The following is a 22,586-nucleotide window of genomic DNA, read 5'->3' on the forward strand; positions in this document are numbered from 1 at the left end:
CAGCCAACTCATTCCTGGTTGCCAGTGTTTTGCCCCATTGTACTAAGTTGGGCTCATCAACTGATAAATAGCACACCCACCAAGACGCATGGGCAGTGCATAACGTGGAGGTTCCCTATGGGAATCACAATGTACTGTTCGTTGTTGTACATGTTAAGTAATTGTATAAAACCCCAGTATTTTCGCACCTCTACTCTTTCCTCGTACCCTAATGAATGTTTCTAATAGCATTTGACCCCTCCTACAAGTGAACTGGCGATGGTCGACTTCTGTACCGTAACCCAACATGTAACCGATGCTGACGGCTGGCGCAATTATAAATCAATAGATCCTGATTTCAAGAAATAGCCATTTACAGCAGTTTCAGGCTACAAACCACCGCGAGGTATGATACCAACCAGAGACTGAATTAGAGGTTTTCAATTGCTTTTTACCGATAATTTGCTCAGTGAAATTACTAACGAAACCAATCGATATGCAATAATGATAATAATAATAATAAAAATTTAAAATAACATGTGTTAAATTGCACATATTGCTTTTATTTGCTCCAGTATAGCTTGTTGTAAATGCTTATAGCCTAAACACATAATTTTAGAGCAAGTGCGAAAGATGAATACAGGTCATATAAGATAGATATTCACATTTAAAATAAGAGTAGTAGAGACAACACAGAGAACTTCAATTTGAGGGGTAAGAGTTAATCACGTAATTTTTGTCAAAATAAGTCTTATATTTATCTTGAAAATCTTATTTTGATAAAAATATATTTTACTGTACGGTACGAAATTTGCATGTATTGTGTATGAGTTACCGTCTTTTTACTAAAAGTGCAGGAAGATGGTTTATATCCCTGGTGGGAAGAAAGAGTGAGCTAACAGGCAGGTGGCCACAAGGGCCTTGGAGAAATGTCACAATGCCACACTATACTACTCAAGTTCATAGAGTACATCAGGAGGAAAAACAGTGAATGTCATCTCCAAGAAACGGTTACACCATCTGCCACAAATTCAAAACTGATCCCGTGCAAAGCCATGGTGGGTTACTAGTAAATAATAAATGAAGCACCGAGCGAGTTGGTCGTGCGGGTAGGGCGCACAGCTATCAACTTTCATTCGGGAGATAGGGAGTTTGAACTCCATTATTGGCAGCCCTGAGGGTGGTTTTCTGTGGTTTCCTATTTTCATACCAGGCAAATGCTACGACTGTATACTTCAATTAAGGCCACGGCCACTTCCTTCCCACTCCTAGCCCTTTCCTGTCCTATTGTCACCGTAAGACCTATCTGTGTCGGTGCGACGTAAAGCAGATAAAAAAAAAACTGAAGCTGGTGATGACTTGGCTTGAAGTGACAAAATATATTTCATAGTTTTCTTGAAACAGATGAGATAGAATAAGTACAGTAGAACCTCGATAATTCAAAATCTCGCCTAATTCGAAGCAGCTCTCGTTCCCGGAAACATGAGGTACGGTTTTGCATGTTATTTAAATCGTTTATTTTGAAATATGGGTAATTCATAATTCGAAGACAATGTCCTTTACAGAGTAATGTCAATTCAAAATTTCTCCGTGTCATGAAAGAACGTGTCTTCCAGAACGTGCAGGGGTAACATTGCGCACTTTCACCTACTTCGGCATGTACACAGTGTGCTTCATACCTGCTATGTTCGAGCGGAATCTTAATTATTTTGTTTTCGGTGTTTTAAGGAATGCCACAATACCACGTAGGCCTTGCAGGCAGTGTGCGGAGACAGGTAGAATCCGCGAACACTGGCGATGACGACAGCGTGGCTTACAGCCTGTAATCAATTCGTATGCACCAAACAATATTGTCAATGCCAATGAAACTGCATTGTTTATTTTTTGAAATGCTGACGCCAAACGGACTTATGGTTTTAAAGGAGAGAATTGCCAGCCGGGAAATGTACCGTGCTGCTATGCAGTGCACACAAAAGCGACAGACTTCCTTCCGCTGTCATAGGAAAGCTTGAAAAGCCACGACGTATTAAGGGCGTCTGGCACTTTCCATGTCAGTACAAGGCATCTAAAAATGCAGACAGTACAGTAATGCAAAAGATAAAGCATTTGCACAGGGGAGCCAGCATAATATTTCCTCGCCTTGGAATTGTGATTTTCTTCGTTGCGTGAGGTTAAGTTTGCCATTGTTTTATACAAGTGCATTAATTGAATAATAAATGCACCTTGTTGGATACATTTCTGAAATAGTGTTTTCGATGGCATTTGAAAAGTTTAAACTGAGAATCAAGATGATTGCAAACATTAATGGGCATGGCGTGAAATTGTACAAGTATAGTCACTGTATTGCTGTAATGTGGACTGAAGCGAGAGACTTTCTCCCCTCGTCATAGGAAAATTCGATAAGCCGCGATGTTTTAAGGGCATAGGGTATTTTCCGTGCAAGCACAAGGCATCGAAAACGCATACAGTACAGTAATCCAATGAATAAAGCACTTGCACAGGGGAGCCAGTATAGATTTCTCCTTGTCTTTGAATCATGTTTTCTTTCTTTTGATTTCATTGCGTGAGGTTATGTTTGCCGGTGAATTATCAAAGTTCATTATTTGAATACTGTAAATGCACCTTGAAAATAGATTTTTTTTTTTTTTTTTTCCATGGCGTTTGAGAGCTTTAAACTGTGAATCAAGGTTAACTGCATGCAGTAACGGGTCTTAGAATATATTGTGATGCCACAAGGGTTGGCGGTTAATTCGAAATCACGTAATTCGAAGTTCGACTTTTGCGTCCCAACGACTTTGAATTAATGAGGTTTCACTGTACTTTCAAGTATATATGAAATATTATTTACTGTTCGGAATAATTGAATAATATGTCAAAACCATTATTCCAAGACAAAACGGAACCAACAATCTCAATGTTATACAGCCAAATACTCATCCAGTGAAAAATAGCATTTCTGTAAAAGGAATTTTCTATCAGTCACAAAGCTCCAGCGATCATTAACCTATTGCCTTGCAATGGCTGAAATTTCCATGTTTGTTCTCATCAATACAGTAATGACAATTTCCACGCTGACTAGTATTGCTGTTTTGAGGTTTCCATGGATATGTATCGATATTCTTGTAAGTTCATAATGTTTCTAACAGACATATGTACAGTATAGTAAAACCTCGTTAATTCAAAGTCGTTGGGACTAAAAAATCGGACTTCGAATTACGTGATTTCGAATTAACCGCCAATTTGTAATTCAGAAGTGCCAACCCTTGCCGCGTTACAAAATATTCTAAGGCCCGTTACTGCATGCAGTTAACCTTGATTCACTGTTAAAACCTTTCAAATCCCATGAAAAAAAAAAAAAAAACCCACATGTACCCAAATTTACAGTATTCAAATAATGCACTTGGGTAACTCATTGACAAACATAACCTCACGCAACAAAAAAAAAAAAAAAAAAAAAAAAAAAAAAAAAAAAAAAAAAAAAAAAAAAAAAAAGCAGCACGATTTAAAGAAATCTATGCTGGTTCCCATGTGCAAGTGCTTTATTAATTGGATTACTGTACTGTTTGCATTTTTGGATGCCTTGTACTTGCATGAAAAGTGCCCGACGCCCTTAAAACATTGTGGCCTATCGAACTTTCCTATGACGAGGGGATAAAGTGCTTCTGTGTGCATTGCAACACAGTACAATGACCCCCACCCTTGTGTGATTCCCTGGCTTGCACTTTTTCCTTTAAAACCATAAGATCGTTTGTGTTCAGCATTAAAAGAACGCAATGCAGTTTTATCGGCAATGACAATATTGTTCGTTGCCTACGAATTGATTATATGAGCCACGCTTTTTTGTCAACTGTCGGCATCGCCAGTGTTCGCAGATTCTGTTTTTCCGCACACTGCCTGATATTACGGCATTCCTTAAAAGGTTGAATACAAAAGAATTCAGATTTCATTCAAATGAGCAATTATGAAGCACACTGTAGACACACCGAAGTGAGTGTAATTGCGGAAAGCTACCCCTCCACGTTCTGGAACATGCGTTCTATCATGACGCGGATAAATTTTGAATTTAAATTACTCTGTAACATACTATTGTTTTAAAATGTAAAGGCAGTTTCGAATAAGTCTGAATTTCGGTAATGGGGCCGACATTGTACTTCGAATTACGAAGTATCCATATTTTGAATTAAACAATTTAAATTACATGCAGAACCGTATCTCATGTTTCCGGGAATGAGAGCTTCTTCGAATTAGGCGGGATTTTGAATTATCGAGGTTCTACTGTCATTGTATTTCTGCTGTTTATCGTCAAGCACCGGCTATTCAGTAATATATTTCAATGGATCTTCATGTACGGTGCCAAGCCAACACTTTTCTGGCCTTTTCTCATCAAACAGCAATGTCTTACTTACACTCCTTGTTTCAGCAGCTCGAAATACATGTCCATATCACTTGAGATGGCTTTCCCTGAACTTCTTAGCGATTGTTGCTACTCCATATCGCTTGCGAACTTCATTGTTGCTGACATGATCATGAAGTGTAAAGCCAGATGTCTATCAAAGCATTTTTGTTTCCATTATGCCAAGTTGCTGTTCCATCTCCTTAGTGGAAGGCCAGCACCAAATGGACACACCACAAACCAACAAACTTTAGACTGTCTAGAATCTTCTTATCACAAGGACACCAGCTACTGAGTAACACCTCAGCCATGCGCTGCTTACGCAATATGATATTTCAGGAAGAGGGTTCCATCCGCAGCAACTGTTGAGCCAAGATATTTAAATGACTGTCTTTGGAAGGTCAATTGCCACTAACTTGAATCATATTCTGACCATTTAGATCTGTTGTCAAATATTCAGTTTTGGTAACGTCATTAAGTTGTTACAACACTCGCAGTAAGAAGCATTCGACAATAACCTTCAGTTAATAACGTAATAACGTAACAAACTACCCTCTCTTAGTCTAATGATTCAACTGTAACACTTCTGTATCGACTCGAATGTCAATCATTCACACATTCTTAAGAACATTGCAGTATTTGCAACAAACTGAGATGGTCCATAAAGGCCCTATTTAAACATCGTTATTCAACTTCGTATTTTTATTTTTTATTAAACTGAACCATATCACCATATGCCATTGACTTTCGATTTATCTCTAGTCAACAAGTATTGACGGTCACATGACCGTATTTCACTATTATTTTAAGCTACATTTTTATTAAATACGACCATCATTGTCATTTTCGTTGTAACCGCTGGTCGGCCAACATAATTTTTAGCAATCCTATCACTCGTTTATGTCAAACTGTTGCTTTGTTCTTTCTTTTTAATTATAATAGAAACCTTCTAATGTCATATCACCATTACTTTCACCAATTGTAATTTTACTGACTCATTGTAATATTTTTATAACCAACTTAACTTCAATTCTTTTACTACATGTAAATTGTAATTTTAGTCTCCAAGGTTTTTAAAATTTATTTCATGTATATATAAATCAGATGCCTGTTTCTATTTTTAAGCTAAGATAATGGCTGATGATGCCTGAATTCAAGGCGAAACATGTACCATTTTAGTTAATATGCCAAAGTAAACCAACTAAAGTATGACATTTTGTATTGATTAGGTGGTAACTTCAATAAATTAACTTACTGATATTATTCCATTCAAGTATCATCAATACGTGATCAAGAATGATATTTATCACATGTAATCAAATGCCTTTCCGAGGGTGAGGAAAGCAAGGTGTAGGCGCATTGATTTGTAACGGTGCTTCTCCATCAGCAAGCGAGCAGCAAGGATAACATCTATTGTAGCAGTCTTTGATGAAACCACGCTGGCTGATGGTGGGGCAGACAATCTGTCCCATTCTCTGATCAATAACATCCTCGAAAACCCTCATGGTGTGAGACAAGAGGCAAACTGGGCCATGATTGGAACATTCAGCTGGAATACCCTGCTGCTTCCAAATTGGGACTGTTGTACTAGACATCCACTCTGCTGGTATCCGCCTCTCTTCAGTGATCTTATTGAATAAACATGCCAGTCATTGAGATGAGTCCCACTGCTTTGACTTCCAGAGTTCTGCAGGAATATCATCTGGTCCAGTTGCCTTCCCAGACTTAATCTTGCCAATCGCTTCAACGACTTCTGCCTTGGTGATCGGACTAATCGGTCCTTGTGTTGGTGTGATCTCTGGAATAGGAGCGTGTGGAAACTCTACATCGCTGATTTCATCAAAGTCCTGCCTCCAGTACTCTGCTATCTTTCTTTCGGTCGGTGACAAGTTTGCCCGCTCTGTCATTAATGCAGCAAAATCTCCAATATCAGCTGTCTGCCTGTGGTGTTGCTGCTTAGCCAAGGTAGTAAATATATTGTTTGCATTCTAGTGTGTGAAGTCCTTTGTAGACTTCACTGAAGTGATCTGATTTTGCTATTGCAACGGCTTTCTTTACTTCATTTCACTTCTGGCATGTCAATAAGCATTCCAATTTTCTCCTCCAATTCATCAATCCATTTTTTCTAATATTCTCACGTTTTTCTTCTGCATTCCTTGCCGGCTTCTCTTCTCTTCAGTAATCCTCATTCTTCTCTCCAAGCTTCATGTCTTCAATCTTCCTCCTACAATCATCAAACCACTCCTATCTTCTTTGTTGCTCTTTCTTTTTTTGCCTAAGACATTTTCAGCAGTCTTAGTTACTATTCCTTTTATAATTTCCCATTTTTCCTCAATGCTCTTCTCCTTCCAATTTTGTACCTGCTGGAACTATACCTGGGTTATGTCTTCATTCTTTCTTAGTTAGGAGTCATCAAACCTGACAAATGCTGCCTTCTTATTTGCGCTGTACAAGGCTAAACTTTGTTGATATTACACTCTTACCAGGTAGTGATTACTGTCACTGTTTGCTCCAGTGCCACTATCTACTTCACAAGTATCTGATGCATGCCACCTTTCTATGAATACAGGTCCATTTGGTTATTTGCAACCCCATCAGAACACCATGCGACTTTTTTTAAGTCTTTCAATTGGAGCCAGGTACATTTGATAATCATATTATTACACACTGCAAAATCAATTAATCTAATTCAGTTATCATTTACTTGTTCTGTAACTTTGCCAAGCCATAAGTTCAAGGTCCACTCAATACAATTTTCTTAACGGGTGAACCACTGGCAATGACGAATAAATTCAAGTACCTTGGTTCAGTTATTACCACCGATATGATTGATGATGACCTGAAGCATCGGATCCATGTTGGATGGACTGAATGGAGTTTGCTGACAGGAGTCTTATGTGACAGGCAGATGCCTGTAAAGCTCAAAGGCAAGATATACAAGACTAACATTAGATCTCACTTACGGGTCCGAGTGCTGGAGAAGGCAAAAGAAACACAATCAGCAAAAGCATGTAACGGAAATGCAGATGCTGCGATGGTCAGTGTGTGTCACCCTCTAGGACTGAGTGCGCAATGAGCATATACGGGGATCATTCAATATGGCCCCTACCAGTGAGAAATTGGAGAAGTGGCAGTTGCGCTTGTACAGACACGTACAATGTCAAGGTGAAGATCATCCCATTAAGAGAGCTCTTACAATCGAGGAACCACGGAGAGGACGTGGGCATTCGAGAGTAAGATGGTGGCGACACCTGAAAAGGTCTTGAACAGAAACGGCATTCCAGAGGTGGAGATATCCGACCACTAAGGATCAGAAGAGTTGACCCTGAGTGATACCTGGGAGTGTCCACTGTGGCCACATATACGGCAATAATAATAATAATAATAATAATAATAATAATAATAATAATAATAATAATAATAATAATAATAATAATAATAATAATAATAATAATCATTTACCTTGAGCAAATAAGTAATTTATGGTGTGGGGTTCCTTATTTGAAGTTTTACCATCCACTGTTACTGTTTTTTAGCTATTTTAGCTATATCAAATTAAGACTATTCCCCTCTATCCAGCAGCACAGAATTTGCACATCAAGCAAATATTCAAACTTATATATTCAGTCAAAAAGAACGGTGTACTTCAGCACTTTGTATTAGTAAGAAAAGAAAAGAAAACAGGAAAATGGTGGAGAAACTATAGCATCAAAGAAGACTGCAACATGCCTACAGTGTTATATCCGAGTAAGCAACATCGTTGCATTTAAAACCAGCAGTACTGGAATGCCTACCAACCAGACAATAGCAGCACTGGGTGGTATGGTGAACATATGTTTAATCAATGATGCATTTATTCACACGTATGTCCCAGTTGCTTTTATTAATAATTCCTAGTAAATTCTATTATTTGAATACATTAAGTTCCTTAGTAAATGCTTTTACTCTTCATGAAAGCTAAATAATTTAGTTTTCCACAGGACTTCTAAAGTTTTTAGTCTGAGACCGAGAGAGAAAGGTTCAGTTTTATCTGTTAATCATAGCAATACATACCCTTCAGTGCATTATGTATTCGATGAGTTTGCCAGGAGTCTTCCATGAGAAGCATGCTGAGGAGCAGGTCCATGTGGTGGCGCAACTCGTGGCAGTAGGCGTACGCGATCTGCCACAAAAGTTCGCTCAGTACAGTGCGAGAGAAGTGCGGATTCTCCCACGAACAGAACTGGAGCAACTTCACAGTCTCTTCTGACAATGTTGCATCCTCTATTATCTTCTTGATGTAGCTGGAACAGCACAATTAAATTCATCACTAAATCTGAATTTTTCAACACTTTTATTTAGCAAGGTTTGAAAAATATGGCTTATTTTACTATTTTTGAACAGCAGTACAGAACAGGCTAAATTCACATGCAATGCTGGTAGTTTCTTAATTTACCACTTTGTTAGGAAGTTATGATTTTTTGAAACCCACAAATCTTTTGCACTTTGTGAAAATGGCTTAAACTGTGTACATTGTTGCTTTGAAAGAGTACACAAACAGTGCCAGTGTTGATGATCACTGAGTATGAAGATGTGCTGGTATTTGGATCAAGCAATTGCAATGATAATCAAGTTTCTGAGGCAGGAAGTGAAAACAGTGAAAACATTCTACAGTTCTATAAACCTTGTGGTATTGTCATTGGTGAAAGTGATGGCTTTGGTGATTTGGAGAAAGACACAAATAAAGAACTACAAAGTAGGAAGAACAATAACATTGTAAAAAATCATAAAATGGGATTGTATGCCTGGCGAGCCTAAGTCCTCGGACACCTCCTGGCACTAAAAGCCATACGCCATTTCATTTCATTGATAGAAACCCTGATTTCACTCTGTGTATGTCAAGTGTTTTGAATTTTCATCATTACAATCATTAACAGGTGGTGATCCAGTGACCTCCAGTTCTCAACTGGAGGAAAGAATCTCCAAACCCAATATCTTAATGATAAATTTTTGATATTCACACAATACTGAAACTTGGATGACCGAATCTTACAGACTGAAGTACTAAGTTGAAATATTTCACATAGCAGTTTACGCATGCACAACCAACAGAAAATATTTTTTTTCTATATACTCTCTTATGTTAAAGAAAAGAATAGAGATCTTGGTGGTGATTGTTGTTTCTTGGGGCAAGATTATTTAGCTCGTTCCATAACAGAATGTTTTGCTTTTTAAGACTAAGCCCAAAATGACACCAATTATCACTTATAAACTTTGGTTCAAAATACTGTAATTACTATGATAGCAGGAAGTTTTGATAACATAAAGTTATCATTTATCACTTCCCTAGTAAGAATAATGATATACTCACCTCGTCCGCCCAAGCAGAATCTCGGCTGCTTGGGGCTGGATAGGCATGAGGTAGTCAGGGCACAGAGGGTCACCATACGGATTTGGTAGAGGATGGACACCCTGTGGAAGAGAACACAATTATATTAATAAACAGAATTTCAATTGTTACAGACATTCAGTGGCACCAGAGTGCCAGAATATGGCACTGAAAATGGATTCCGGATCTGAGAAGCTACAATATACAGTTATGCTAGCTGTGACTGCAGAGAAACTCTGATATACTGTATTTTCTAAAGCAAAACTCTGCCGAAAAACTTTCCGAAAGGAATTCACATCAGCGTACACGAAGGGTGGATAGAGGCCGATCTGATGAAAGACTACGTAAAACCTGTATGGAAATGACGTTCAGGAGCTACACGTTAAAAAAAATTGATGCCTGTACTGGCTGCTTTTGCGGCTACTTAGTTGATTACAAATAATAAATCTCATTGTAGACCGTATTGGACATCAGATATGAACATTAAAACAAGAATAATAGTTAACACCACCTTTCCAATACTTATCTTTCCTATATTTAGGAAATAAACATTACAACAGGCTTTGTAAGATGGGACATGTTTTGCTTATCAGTAGTAAGCATCATCAGCCGAAAATAAATCTTAGCCTAAAGTTAGGTCAGGGCCCTGAACCTAGTGTCCTTAACATATATGGCATCCTAAGAATCAACATTTATATTTATAAAATGAAAATAGGCTTAAAACTAGTGTGAAAAAACATGGAATGTTACAACATGGCTAAGAGAAAAAACACAATCGAGTTGAGACAGAGGATAAGAACAGAAAGTAGGCTATAATACAGAGCTGGTAGTGAAATAATTAAAATCATTAGGATATCATTGTTACCAGTCAGTCAGTCAGAATGTTCAAATATAAAAACAAGCGTGAAAATATATAAGAGTGTTCATCATGGCTGAGTTAGAAAAAACACGTAATCGTGTTGCCAGAGGTAAAAACATAAGGTACAACATAGAGTTGGCAGTGTAGCATCAAACTCATGGCTGGCAGTCAGTTAATAAGAATGTTCATATATAACAAAACATATTGGTTATATTCTTTTAAGTAAAGAATAATTAAATCCCACTCTTGTATAGATACGTGAGAACGGGCGAGAGAAATCATATGTTGTAGCAGACATGGAGTAGTAACACTTCAAACAGGATTTATCACGCCTGAAGCCGCTTCATTTTTGCTGGGAGTTCAAGACCAAAACGGGAAAAAAAAAAAAGATGCCAAGTGCGTGAACTGAAATCTGAAAATGGAAAAAGGAAAAAGATGTACTGGGGCCTTGAAAATAGGGTGTTCAGAATGGGAGACTAATGGGAGACTAACCAGTGAAATAAATCCTTCTTTAAATCTTAACAAGCAAATAATTGAAGTAAAGAACAAAATCAGGAACAATAATGTAATAGTCACAAAAGCCGACAAAGGCTCTACTACTGTATTATTGAACAAAAATGAATATATTAGCAAAACTGAAGATTTCTTTTCCGCCAATAACTACAAACTAATTGACAAGGATCCCACTTTAAAAATCCAGCGTGGTTTAAAGAACTTGCTGAAAAATTCATCTTTTCTCTTTCAAGAGCATTAACAACAAAAACTCACCATTATGAATCCCAGGTTACCTACTGCTAAAGCCTTACCAAAAATACATAAAAAAGATGTGCCAATGCGCCCTATTATAAACTGTCGAAATAGTCCCACCTACAAGGTTTCTAAATTTTTACACCATTTTTTAAATAGCCATTAGAAGTTCAATAATGAAGCCTATGTCAAAAATCCAGTTGATTTTTGTAATAAACTTTACATGACAATCACGTCATGGTTTCATATGATGTCACCAATATGTATACTAGTACACCAGTAAAAGAAACCATTAGTTTAATAGAAACTAACCTTTTGAAACATAACACTATAAGCAAATGTGAAATAGATGAACTGATCAACTTGCTAAAATTTGTAGTAAACAATAACTTCTTTACATTCAATAACAAAATTTACCAACAGAAGGGACTAGCGATGGGCGACCCGATATCTGGAATCCTTGCTAACATTTTTATGGATCACCTCGAGACTAACAAGATAATCAATAAAATCAATGGTCTACAGCTTTGGCTAAGATACATCGATGACACATTTGCCATCATTGACACACATCGCAATAATAGTGATAACATTTTAAAGACCCTTAATGACCTTGACCACAATATCAGGTTCACTAAGGAAGACGAAGTCAACAGGTCTTTAAACTTCCTGGACTTAACCTTGACCAAAGCCAGTGATAATTTTATTTTCCAAATTTACAGAAAGCCTTCCGCTGCTCCTTTGACAATAAAGAATGAGTCGTTACACCCTCAATCTCATAAACAAGCAACTTTTTACAGTTTAGTTCATCGAGCATTAAATATTCCACTATCCCCTTCTAACCGAAAAAAAGAGTTTGAATATATAAAAGAACTTGCAAAACTTAACGGCTATAAACCTAACCTGATCGACAAGATTATTGGTAAAATAAAATCAAAAAATACTACAAATTTAATTCCAGATAAGCCCAAAATAATAAACACTGCCACTTTCACCTTCACTAACCCCGCCATACACAGCATTACTAACCCATTTAAGAAGCATAACATCAGAATTGCCTACCGAACTCGCAACACTAATCGGAATATATTCTTTAATTCCAACTTGGTAAATACTTCTCAAGACAAATTTTCAAACTCTGGTATTTACAGACTCAAATGCCCCCAGTGTGAATTTTTTTATATCGGACAAACTGGCCGCAGCTTTAGAACTAGATACTTGGAACATTATAATGCCTTAAAGCATAAACAGTACTCTGCCATGAGCAACCACATGAGGGATTCCGGCCACAATTATTCTACAATTGAACAGGACCTCCACATTATAAAATATGTAAATAAAAGCAGCTTAATGACTGAATTGGAAAACACACACATTTTCTTGGATCAATATTTTTAATAATAATTATAATAATTTGAATGATGTCCCTGAGAACAACAGCCCATTAATTGAACAAGTCCCCAATTTACTCACTAATCTTAATATAAATCATAACAATTTCACAAAAATCTTCAATCATAAACCTTTAAATACCCCTCCAGTCGTCATAACAGATTCCACCTTACCCCCTCCCCATAATACAGCTCCGCCGCCAGCTTCCAGCACTCTCATTGTTGCGCCTACCCCTCCCGTCCCAACTTACTCTTTGCCTAGACAAGCACACAGATACAACACACGCAGCAATGGGCATGAATTTAACAGACCCCCTTGAACGGCTAATGTCTCCGCTCAACGCTCATCCAACATAAGAGGTAAGCGATCTTAGTCTCCCATTCTGAACACCCTATTTTCAAGGCCCCAGTACATCTTTTCCCTTTTTCCATTTTCAGATTTCAGTTCACGCACTTGGCATCTTATTTTTTTTTTTTTTTCCCGTTTTGGTCTTGAACTCCCAGCAAAAATGAAGCGGCTTCAGGCGTGATAAATCCTGTTTGAAGTGTTACTACTCCATGTCTGCTACAACATATGATTTCTCTCGCCCGTTCTCACATATCTATACAAGAGTGGGATTTAATTATTTCTTCACTTAAAAGAATATAACCAATATGTTTTGTTATATATGAACATTCTTATTAACTGACTGCCAGCCATGAGTTTGATGCTACACTGCCAAATCTATGTTGTACCTTATGTTTTTACCTCTGGCAACACGATTACGTGTTTTTTCTAACTCAGCCATGTTGAACACTCATATTTTCACGCTTGTTTTTATGTTTGAACATTCTGACTGACTGACTGGTAACAATGATATCCTAATGATTTTAATTATTTCAATACCAGCTCTGTATTATAGCCTACTTTCTGTTCTTATCCTCTGTCTCAACTCGATTGTGTTTTTTCTCTTAGCCATGTTGTAACATTCCATGTTTTTTCACACTAGTTTTAAGCCTATTTTCATTTTATAAATATAAATGTTGATTCTTAGGGTGCCATATATGTTAAGGACACTAGGTTCAGGGCCCTGACCTAACTTTAGGCTAAGATTTATTTTCGGCTGATGATGCTTACTACTGATAAGCAAAACATGTCCCATCTTACAAAGCCTGTTGTAATGTTTATTTCCTAAATATAGGAAAGATAAGTATTGGAAAGGTGGTGTTAACTATTATTCTTGTTTTAATGTTCATATACTAAGTTGATTGCGTAAAAAAAAAAAAGGGTACTAAATAAAATCTATCCAGCGATTATTGCAGGAGGGCTTACATCAGTTTTGCAGCCATTAGACGCCTCCATAAACAGGTCTTTTAAGAAAAATATGAGAAAGTTTTACACGAACTGGATGGTGGACAACGTGCACGAGACAACAAAAGCTGGAAAAATCAAGCAGCCTTCGCTTCTATGTAATTACGACTTGATTGTGCAAGTTTTGAGACTGATCACTCCTCTGAAATTATTGAAAAGAGTATTAAAAAGACTGGAATAATATGTGCATTATATGGCTCTGAAGATGATCTAGGGAAAGAACCACAGAAAATAAAGACCCAGACTTGAGCAACAATGACAGCAGGAGACAGGGATAAGGATAATTTGTGATTCCAACAACAAAAAGGTAGGCCTAATTCTTATAACACAGTGGAACCTCGATTAACCGTTCCCGGAAACATTTGACGGGTTATTAGTTCAAATTACACGATCCCGTGAGAATCCTAATTGAATCATGTTTTAATACATCTGCATTAGCTGTTCCTCGAAGACACAATTTTCCACATCAACCATCCAGAAATTTTGTTCCCATCCACACTAAATCCTCGACAATTGTTTTTCAAGATGGGCTGAACTGAATATAATGCATTTGAGAACTTTGAGAATCTATACTTGTACTGAATACCATATTCTCGAGAACGAAATAACAGTCTTTAAAAGTCGAGCTGACCTAATTGTAATTTATGTTGTACATGACTTACTGTACAAAAATTTACTACATATACCAGTGACCAAATAAGGAAGATTAAAAAAAGTGTGATTTTGCCATCATTCCGGGCGTTTTTGTATCGCATGTGCTCTTCTTCCGATTTTGGTCTACTTTGGATCAACTGGTTTTCCGGTTCACCTTTTCTTCTCCTCCCAGAATTCTTTCATCCTTGACTGTTTTATTTTATTTGATTTAGAGAACTAAAAAACTACTTGTGATTGACTGTTGCTTGACTTGGTGTTATTTAGTAGCATATTTTTCGATGAACTTAGCGGATCAAAGTTGCTGACGTGAAATAAGTTTTCACGAGAAAGTGACGTAGTTTCTGTGGTAAAACTGAATTTAAAGTTTTGAGACTATTAACTCTTGTAATTTAGGTCTGAATTTTTGTAAGATTACAACTATACATACTTCATTGCTGATGGTTTTAATTAGTTCTTGGATTTTCTGCTGTTGTGTATTGTACGCTTTTCCCCCAGGGTCTCTCCAAGAATGGAAAATCGAGGTTCCACTGTATTATTTTCCCCTTTCTTAGGCCTAAATATTTTTGTGAACATATACCAGTATTAAAAACAAGGATTTTCATGTTACAGTTAGCTACAGTATTTTGTATTCAAGCTGCATGCTCTCCTTGTTCTACTGGCCACACACATCCACCACATTATGATAACATCTTCGGTCTTTGTGAAACTTACCGCTGCGAGTGATGTTAGTTTATTTTAATTAAACCTCATATTATGCAACAATGAAATAAAATAGCTTATTCTGAACCACTCCTGCTCCCTCCCAATAACAATGGATATTAACATCTGTGTGACCCTTCCCCAATTTTGGAAGTAAAATTTGAGAAGTAGTCCTGTAGGTGAGTAATATGGTACTTTTATAGACAAGCTTATCCAAACTAAACAATGTAAGCAACATACAGCATGCACATGACTATGCAATACTCCATTGTGCGCAACTGCAAAATGACCTCGATAATGTTGCGAGATGGGCAGCAGGCAATGGTATGATAAACAGGGTTAAAAGTCAAATTGAGAGTTTCACAAATAGGAAAAGTCCTCTCAGTTTTAATTACTGCGTTGATGGGGTAAAAGTTCCTTTTGGGGATCATTGTTAAGTACCTAGGTGTTAATATACAGAAAGATCTTCATTGGGGTAATCACATAAATATGATGGTTATGAGGGTATTTAGTAAGGATCTACCAGTGTGAGAGACACATTGTATGGATCAAAGATGTGCCAATGAAGTGCAAGAAGGTTTTATACTCATCCTATTATAAACCTATACTGACCTATGTTTCAGCAGCCTGGACGTTAACTAAGCGGAACCAAAGTAAGATACAAGCAGCTGAAATAAGGTTCCTGACAAGCATACAGGGAAAGAAAAGAGGAGATAGAATACGAAATGAGGAAATAAGGAGAAGCGTGGGGGTGTGTAAACTTCAGGATGAGAATATTATAGCAAAGCATTTGTACACATGATGGGAATGCCAGGAGAGAGAATATCAAAGAGAACATTCACGGATACAGAGACTGGAAAGAGGCCTAGGGGACATCCTGGAATGAGACGGAGCTCTGTTGTGGACTGTATTGCAAATAGAGGAGTCGATAGCAATAAAGTACTAGAAGAGGAATGTTGGAAAGATTGAGTAAGGTGGAGGGCCTTGGAACACTAACCTACCCAGAGAGAATCTGGAAAAGGGAATGACTTACTTATTTCCTGTATCTCTTAAGTGGAGCATAGGGCATCAATAAACTTCTACCACCGGACTCTGTTCTGCGCCATCGTCCTGATCTCTGTCCAGGTCTTCCCTCCTTTCTTCATCCCTTCTGCTATTACACTCCTCCTCCATGTGTTTCTTGGTCTGCCTCTTCTCCTGCTACCTTGTGGTTTCCATTCCAGGGCTTGTCTTGCTATGTTGTCTTTATCTCACCGTAATGTATGGCCGATCCACTTCCATTTCCTACGACGCATGTCAATATCAATGGGTGTTTGGTTTTTTGTTTTTATTTCCACAGTTCTTCATTGGAGATTACTTGTGGCCACCATATCCTCAGGATATTCCTCAAACTTCTGTCCACAAATGTTTGAAGTCTGCTAATCAGTTGTTTGTTAGTCTTTCATGTTTCACACCCATAGAGCAGTACTGACTTGACATTTGTACTGAAGATGCGTAGTTTGGTATAGGTGTTAAGTTCCTTTGATTTCCAGATTGGTCTCAGCATTGCAAATGCTCCTTTAGCCTTATTTATTCTATTTCCTATATCCTCCATAGTTCCTCCCTCAGTGGTGACTATACTTCCCAGGTAGCAAAACTGGTTGACTTGTTCGATCTCTTGGTTTCCTAAAAATAATAGTGCCTTGTTTCGGTTATTATAACGCATCTCCTTGGTTTTCTTTCCATTTATCTTTAATCCCACCTCTGATGCTTCGATTTTTAAATCATTCAGCTTTGCTTCCATATCCTTAAAACCGTTGGCTAGCAAACAAGTCATCCGCAAAGTCCAAGTCCTCCAACCTGCCTGTCAGTCCCCATTGAATTCCTCTTTGGCGATTCATTGCCTTCTTCATCATAAGATCCAGCACCATCAGAAATAGTATTGGTGACAGCAAACATCCTTGCTTAACTCCTGTGTTTACTGGGATGGGCTGAGACAACATCCCCTGATGTAAAACTTGGCATGTGTAGTTCGGAAAAGGGAATGGATGAAGAAGAAATAAAGAAAGAAAGAAAGAAAGAAAGAAAGAAAGAAAGAAAGAAAGAAAGAAAGAGTAAGGATGTAAAGAAGAGGGCATATAAGTCTCTGGTAAGACCCCAACTAGAGTCGGTTCCAGTGTATGGGACCCTCACTAGGATTACTTGATTCAAGAACTGGAAAAAACCCAAAGAAAAGCAGCTCGATTTGTTCTGGACGATTTCCAACAAAAGAGTAGCGTTACAAAAATGCTGCAAAGTTTGGGCTGGTTAGACTTGGGAGAAAAGGAGACGAGCTGCTCGACTAAGTGGTGTGCTTATTACACGTTATAAATCTCATTATTGGTCCATATTGAAAATTTACAGTTAAAAAATAATAAAGGTGTTCATTAATCCTCCTATTTAATACTTTATTTCCACTTATAGTGGTTCCATAAACGCAATAATACTTATTCGGGACATGTTTCACCCTTAATATAGGGCATCTTCAGCCTAAAATATAATTTTCAAAAGTACATATAATATTACAATAGAAGCTAAAAGATTAGCTAATTACTAAAATTTGGTACATATAATGTGAATATTGATACATTCATAAAAACATGTTAATGGAGCACTGTCAATGATCATACTAAAACTATCTTGTCAGCTAAAACTCCCTCCAATAAAATTACGTAGTTCTAATTAAAATGGTTCAAATAAAATTGTATGTGGTTTCACCGAATGTGATAATGCGTACATTGCCAACAATATGAAGGCATTAACATAAGCACAAAAACTTATGTATATAACATGTTCAAGGCTGCTGTTGAAGTCGTAAGCACGTAGGTATCAAAACATTCAAAGGTAGATATACGTAAAGGCGAAACTGAAACATCAGTTGATTATCGTAGAAGAAGTGGCTCTTTGTACAGGTAGGAAATATTGTCAGAGACCTTGGTCGAGAGATGCTGGTAGATTCTGGAATAATGTTCACTGTAAAAGAAGGAAAGGAAGTCTTAAAAAGGTAAACACAAGGAGAGAACCCTTATTACGTTGCTTAGAATAAATGAGGACTTGCGTGTTTGTTGTAAGTCGTTACTTGTTATCTACCGTTGTGTTAGTAACCGCCTTTCTGTTGGCTCTGTGTCTCATATTGTATCTGTGCTACTGAGGCAGTAGTGAACTCGGAAGTGAAGGGATGGGGGAGTGAGGGAGGAGAGGATGGGTGGAGTTAACTGTGTCGAGGCTGACGAAGGGGCGGAGTTATCAAATTTTCTGGAAGTAGGCCTATTACCCGTAGGTATGGGTGGAGTTTTAGAGTATGAAGAATGAAATGTATTAGGTATCCTAACTTTGTTTGAACTATCCGTATTTAATAATTTAGGGGTTAATTCATGTAACGTGCTTTTAATGTCCGTGATGTCATTAAGATTCTGATCCTTGTTATACGTCTGGTCTAAACAGATATATAAACTTTCTAATTCGTTCAACATTCTTCTTTTTTTCTATATTTCTAATTATCGCTAGATCTTTCTCCATGGATTCACATTGGTGACCAGTCTCCCTCATACGCAAAATTATCGCTGAGTTTTCCCTATGCTTTTCTGCGTTAACATGTTCCATGTATCTTGTCATAAAGCTTCTCCCAGTTTGTCCAACATATGAAAAATTACACTGTGTACATTCAAGTCTGTATATTCCCGATCCAAAATAACGATTTTTGTCATAATTAATTTTTTTATGATAAAAGAATATGGATTGGTTAGTATTAGTAGTTCTAAAAGCAATATTAAAATTATGTTTTTTTTATAATACGTTAGTAATCTGGTGAATAGCTGGATTGTTATAATTGAAAGTAGCATACTCAGTCTTTTTGGTTTTGTCTGGTATCAGATTCGTGGACAACCTGTACTTCATTTTATTGATCAGTCTATTGATCATTCCTATTTTGAAACCATTCAGTTTAGCAAGATTCCTAATACAACTCAACTATGTCTTGAAATTCTTGGGAGATAGAGGAATTCTAAGGGCTCTGTATATTAGACTGTGAAAAGATGCCTGTTTATGTGAATTCGGGTGTAATGAGAAATTTTTTATAGTTGTAGATGATTGTATTGTATCAAGAGCGTTATCCTTATGCGTGACTGTTACATGTAGAAAATTCAATGAGTTATCGACTTCATCCTCTCTTGTGAATTTCAAATTGGGTTCGATTTCATTTCACTTATCTAGAACTTCTTGACTATTAGTGACGTCTTTGTTTATAATTACAAATATATATCTACATATCTCAAATATAAATAAATTTCTTTAATTTTTGCTATTATTTCGTTGTGCTCAATTGAATCCATGAATATGTCGGCATAGATGCCCGATATTGGGTCACCCATAGCTTATCCATTCTGTTTATAAATTCTATTGTTAAAAGAGAATTATTGTCTAATACGAATTTTAATAATCTAATGAACTCTTCTACTTCCAGTTTACTAAGACTACTGTGTTTACAAATATTATCGTGTATAATATTAACAGTTTTTTCTGTCGGAATAACAGGGAACATATTCACTAAATCATACGAGCACATCGTCTGATTTGGATGCATACCAAACTTATTCAAAATGTCATACAAGTTAATGGAATTTCTTAAGGGTTGCTTATTATTAAAAGTAATGTTTTTTTTCAAAAAATTATGAATGTATTTGGAGACCTTATATGTGGGAGAATTTCGGCAATAGATTATCGGGCGAATCGGAAGATCTTTCTTATGTATTTTGGGCAAAGCTCTAGTCATTGGGAGCCTAGGATTCATATTGACGAGTTTTTGTTGTTCTTGTTCGGTAAAAAGAAATGTGGATCTTTTAAGTAACACCTTTAAGTTGCGTTGTACTTTTGTTAATGGATCTTTAGTCACTACTGTGTATTTGTTATTATAAAAAAATCTTCAGTTTTTAAAATATATATATCCTTACCCATCAAAATGATTGCCCCCCCTTTGTCAGCTATAATATTGTTATCTTCAATTTTAGATTTCATGTTTTTTAATGTTATCTGTGGTTTAGGATCAAAATTGGTATAAATCTCTTTAGCTAATCTGGGCAATTTCTTCTTTAACTCCAATCTTACTACGTTTTGTACATTGCATGGGAGTTTTGAAATGTTCGCTTCTGCTTCAGTGTTAATGATATCTATTTCTCTATCTTTATTAGGCCAATTGTGTTTTGGACCCCTTTTAAGAAGCTCATTCTCTCCTTCCGTAAACTTTACCTTGGTCAAGTTAACTACCGTAGGAATAATAGTGTCCGATGGGCCTATAATTTGTCCTTTAATCTTTTGTTTACTGTGACGTATTTGTGTCTCTTTCAATTGATTCATTTTCTTACTCAGTGTATCCTGTTTCTTACTAAGTGTGTACGTTAGTTTGTATTCCATGTGTTGATAAAATGACTGCCATTCTAATGGAGCTAAATCCTGAGTTACCGCTAAGTGAACGTTATATAATTGCAAATTCAATTTGGATTTCTTTTTGTAGTATGCTTCGATTTAATTTTTAAGTGGTGTGTTCCGAGCTGTCAGTGGAGAGATGGCGTGGAATGACATCAGTAGACGAATAAGTTTAAAAGTAGGAAAGATCACAATATGAAGATAAAGCTGGAATTCAAGAGGACAAATTGCAGCAAATATTCGTTTACAGGAAGGGGATTAAGGAATTGATATAACTTACCAAGGGAGATGTTCAATAAATTTTCAATTTCTTTGCAATCATTTAAGAAAAGGCTAGGAAAACAACAGATAGGGAATCTGCCACCTGGGCAACTGCCCTAAATGCAGATCAGTAGTGAATGAGTGATTGATTGATTGATTGTTGTATTACTACTAGTATGTTAATAACACTAGTAGTGCATGTTGTTAAAGCCTAGACATAATTCACTTTTTAAGTTGATGTATAAATGCATTCTTATGACAGAACTGATCCATATGATGCCATGTTAACATTAGTTCTGCAGCTGAAGGCTGTACACAACGTCGTCCTCTTGATGTAAGCAACAGCAGTTACATACAAAATAAGTAGAGAGGTTAAATTCTATCCATTTCTCCTCGCTATTAGTCTGTCCATGCCTCAAGTACTCAATACAGCTGGTCAAGACATTAGTACAAACAGCTGCTAGCAACATTTTTTCACAACTAGTTTGCCTCCAGATTCTGTTCTTCCCTAATATTTACTTGAAAATTACAGTTGAACTACAGCTTACCTGTGCTGCCTGAGAGGACTGACATTTCGAGCTGACGTCACAACAGCGAATGAGCTGAGACACAACTTGATGGAGTTTGGTGAGCTCTGGATACTGGTACTTTATAGGAGGACCCGGTCCTTCGTCTAGCGCCACTAACATGAATGTGGCAGGTACGTTCAGCTGAAAGAAAGAAGTACTGTGTTACACAAATTAAAATAAGTGATTGATTGGTGCTGTGTGGCCTCCGGAGAGGCGGGGAGTAGGCACTTATACATGACGCACATGGGAGACTGCGTTTGGAGATGGTAGTGGTGATTATGATGATATAGGAAGAGGTAAAACCCAGGGTTGGCACATAGCCTACTCTTGTCGAATAACACCAAGGTGTCTACTCAAAGGCTTAACATCTCCATCCAATGGACAGATCACTATGAACAGTGTCATATGCTTTCACTCATGTGAACACTGCAGGAAGGTCTGGAATTGAAGCCAGGCTTTTAACAAGCAATCTAGTGATTCGAAATTGCACCCCATCACCTCTCCTACCCTGCGGGCCAAAATTCTGATGGTGACCCTTTCTTCCATCAGCATAACTTGAAGAGGCTAACCACTGTGTCAGACCACACAGACTTCCGGCCTCAACGATCATGATCTATGCAAGCGAAAAGTGAAAGAAAAACCATTTTAATCATCGACTTGGCCATCACTGTAGGATGTGAAGATTGTCGTTCTCCTTTCGTGTTTTTTGTCCCAGTCTCCTCTTTCTCTGTCTTCCTCTTCCCACACTGATCCTGTGTGCACTCCTCTTGATGTTCCCACCTTCCTTTGCATGATTTGATTGGTCATTCCATTACTTACAGGATACTGAGCTGTTGCTCCGTTTTTCTCCTGCGTTTAAACTGTGTTCGTAGTCTT

At 37.3% G+C, this 22,586-nt stretch overlaps 1 protein-coding gene across 2 annotated transcripts in view; it reads right to left on the reverse strand.

The window, feature by feature from the left end:
• The window catches only part of faf (ubiquitin carboxyl-terminal hydrolase-like faf), a 299,786-nt gene that overhangs the window by 18,659 nt on the left and 258,541 nt on the right, over positions 1–22,586 (reverse strand). For both annotated transcript variants that reach the window (XM_067158104.2, XM_067158103.2), the window contains exons 39-41: positions 21,690–21,851; positions 9,723–9,823; positions 8,426–8,655 (exon numbers count right to left, since the gene is read on the reverse strand). In XM_067158104.2, the coding sequence (XP_067014205.2) occupies positions 8,426–8,655; positions 9,723–9,823; positions 21,690–21,851 (493 nt within the window). The remainder of the gene's footprint in view (positions 1–8,425; positions 8,656–9,722; positions 9,824–21,689; positions 21,852–22,586) is intronic.

Source organism: Anabrus simplex, chromosome 14 (assembly GCF_040414725.1).
Source record: "Anabrus simplex isolate iqAnaSimp1 chromosome 14, ASM4041472v1, whole genome shotgun sequence".
Classification (NCBI taxonomy): Eukaryota; Metazoa; Arthropoda; class Insecta; order Orthoptera; family Tettigoniidae; genus Anabrus; species Anabrus simplex.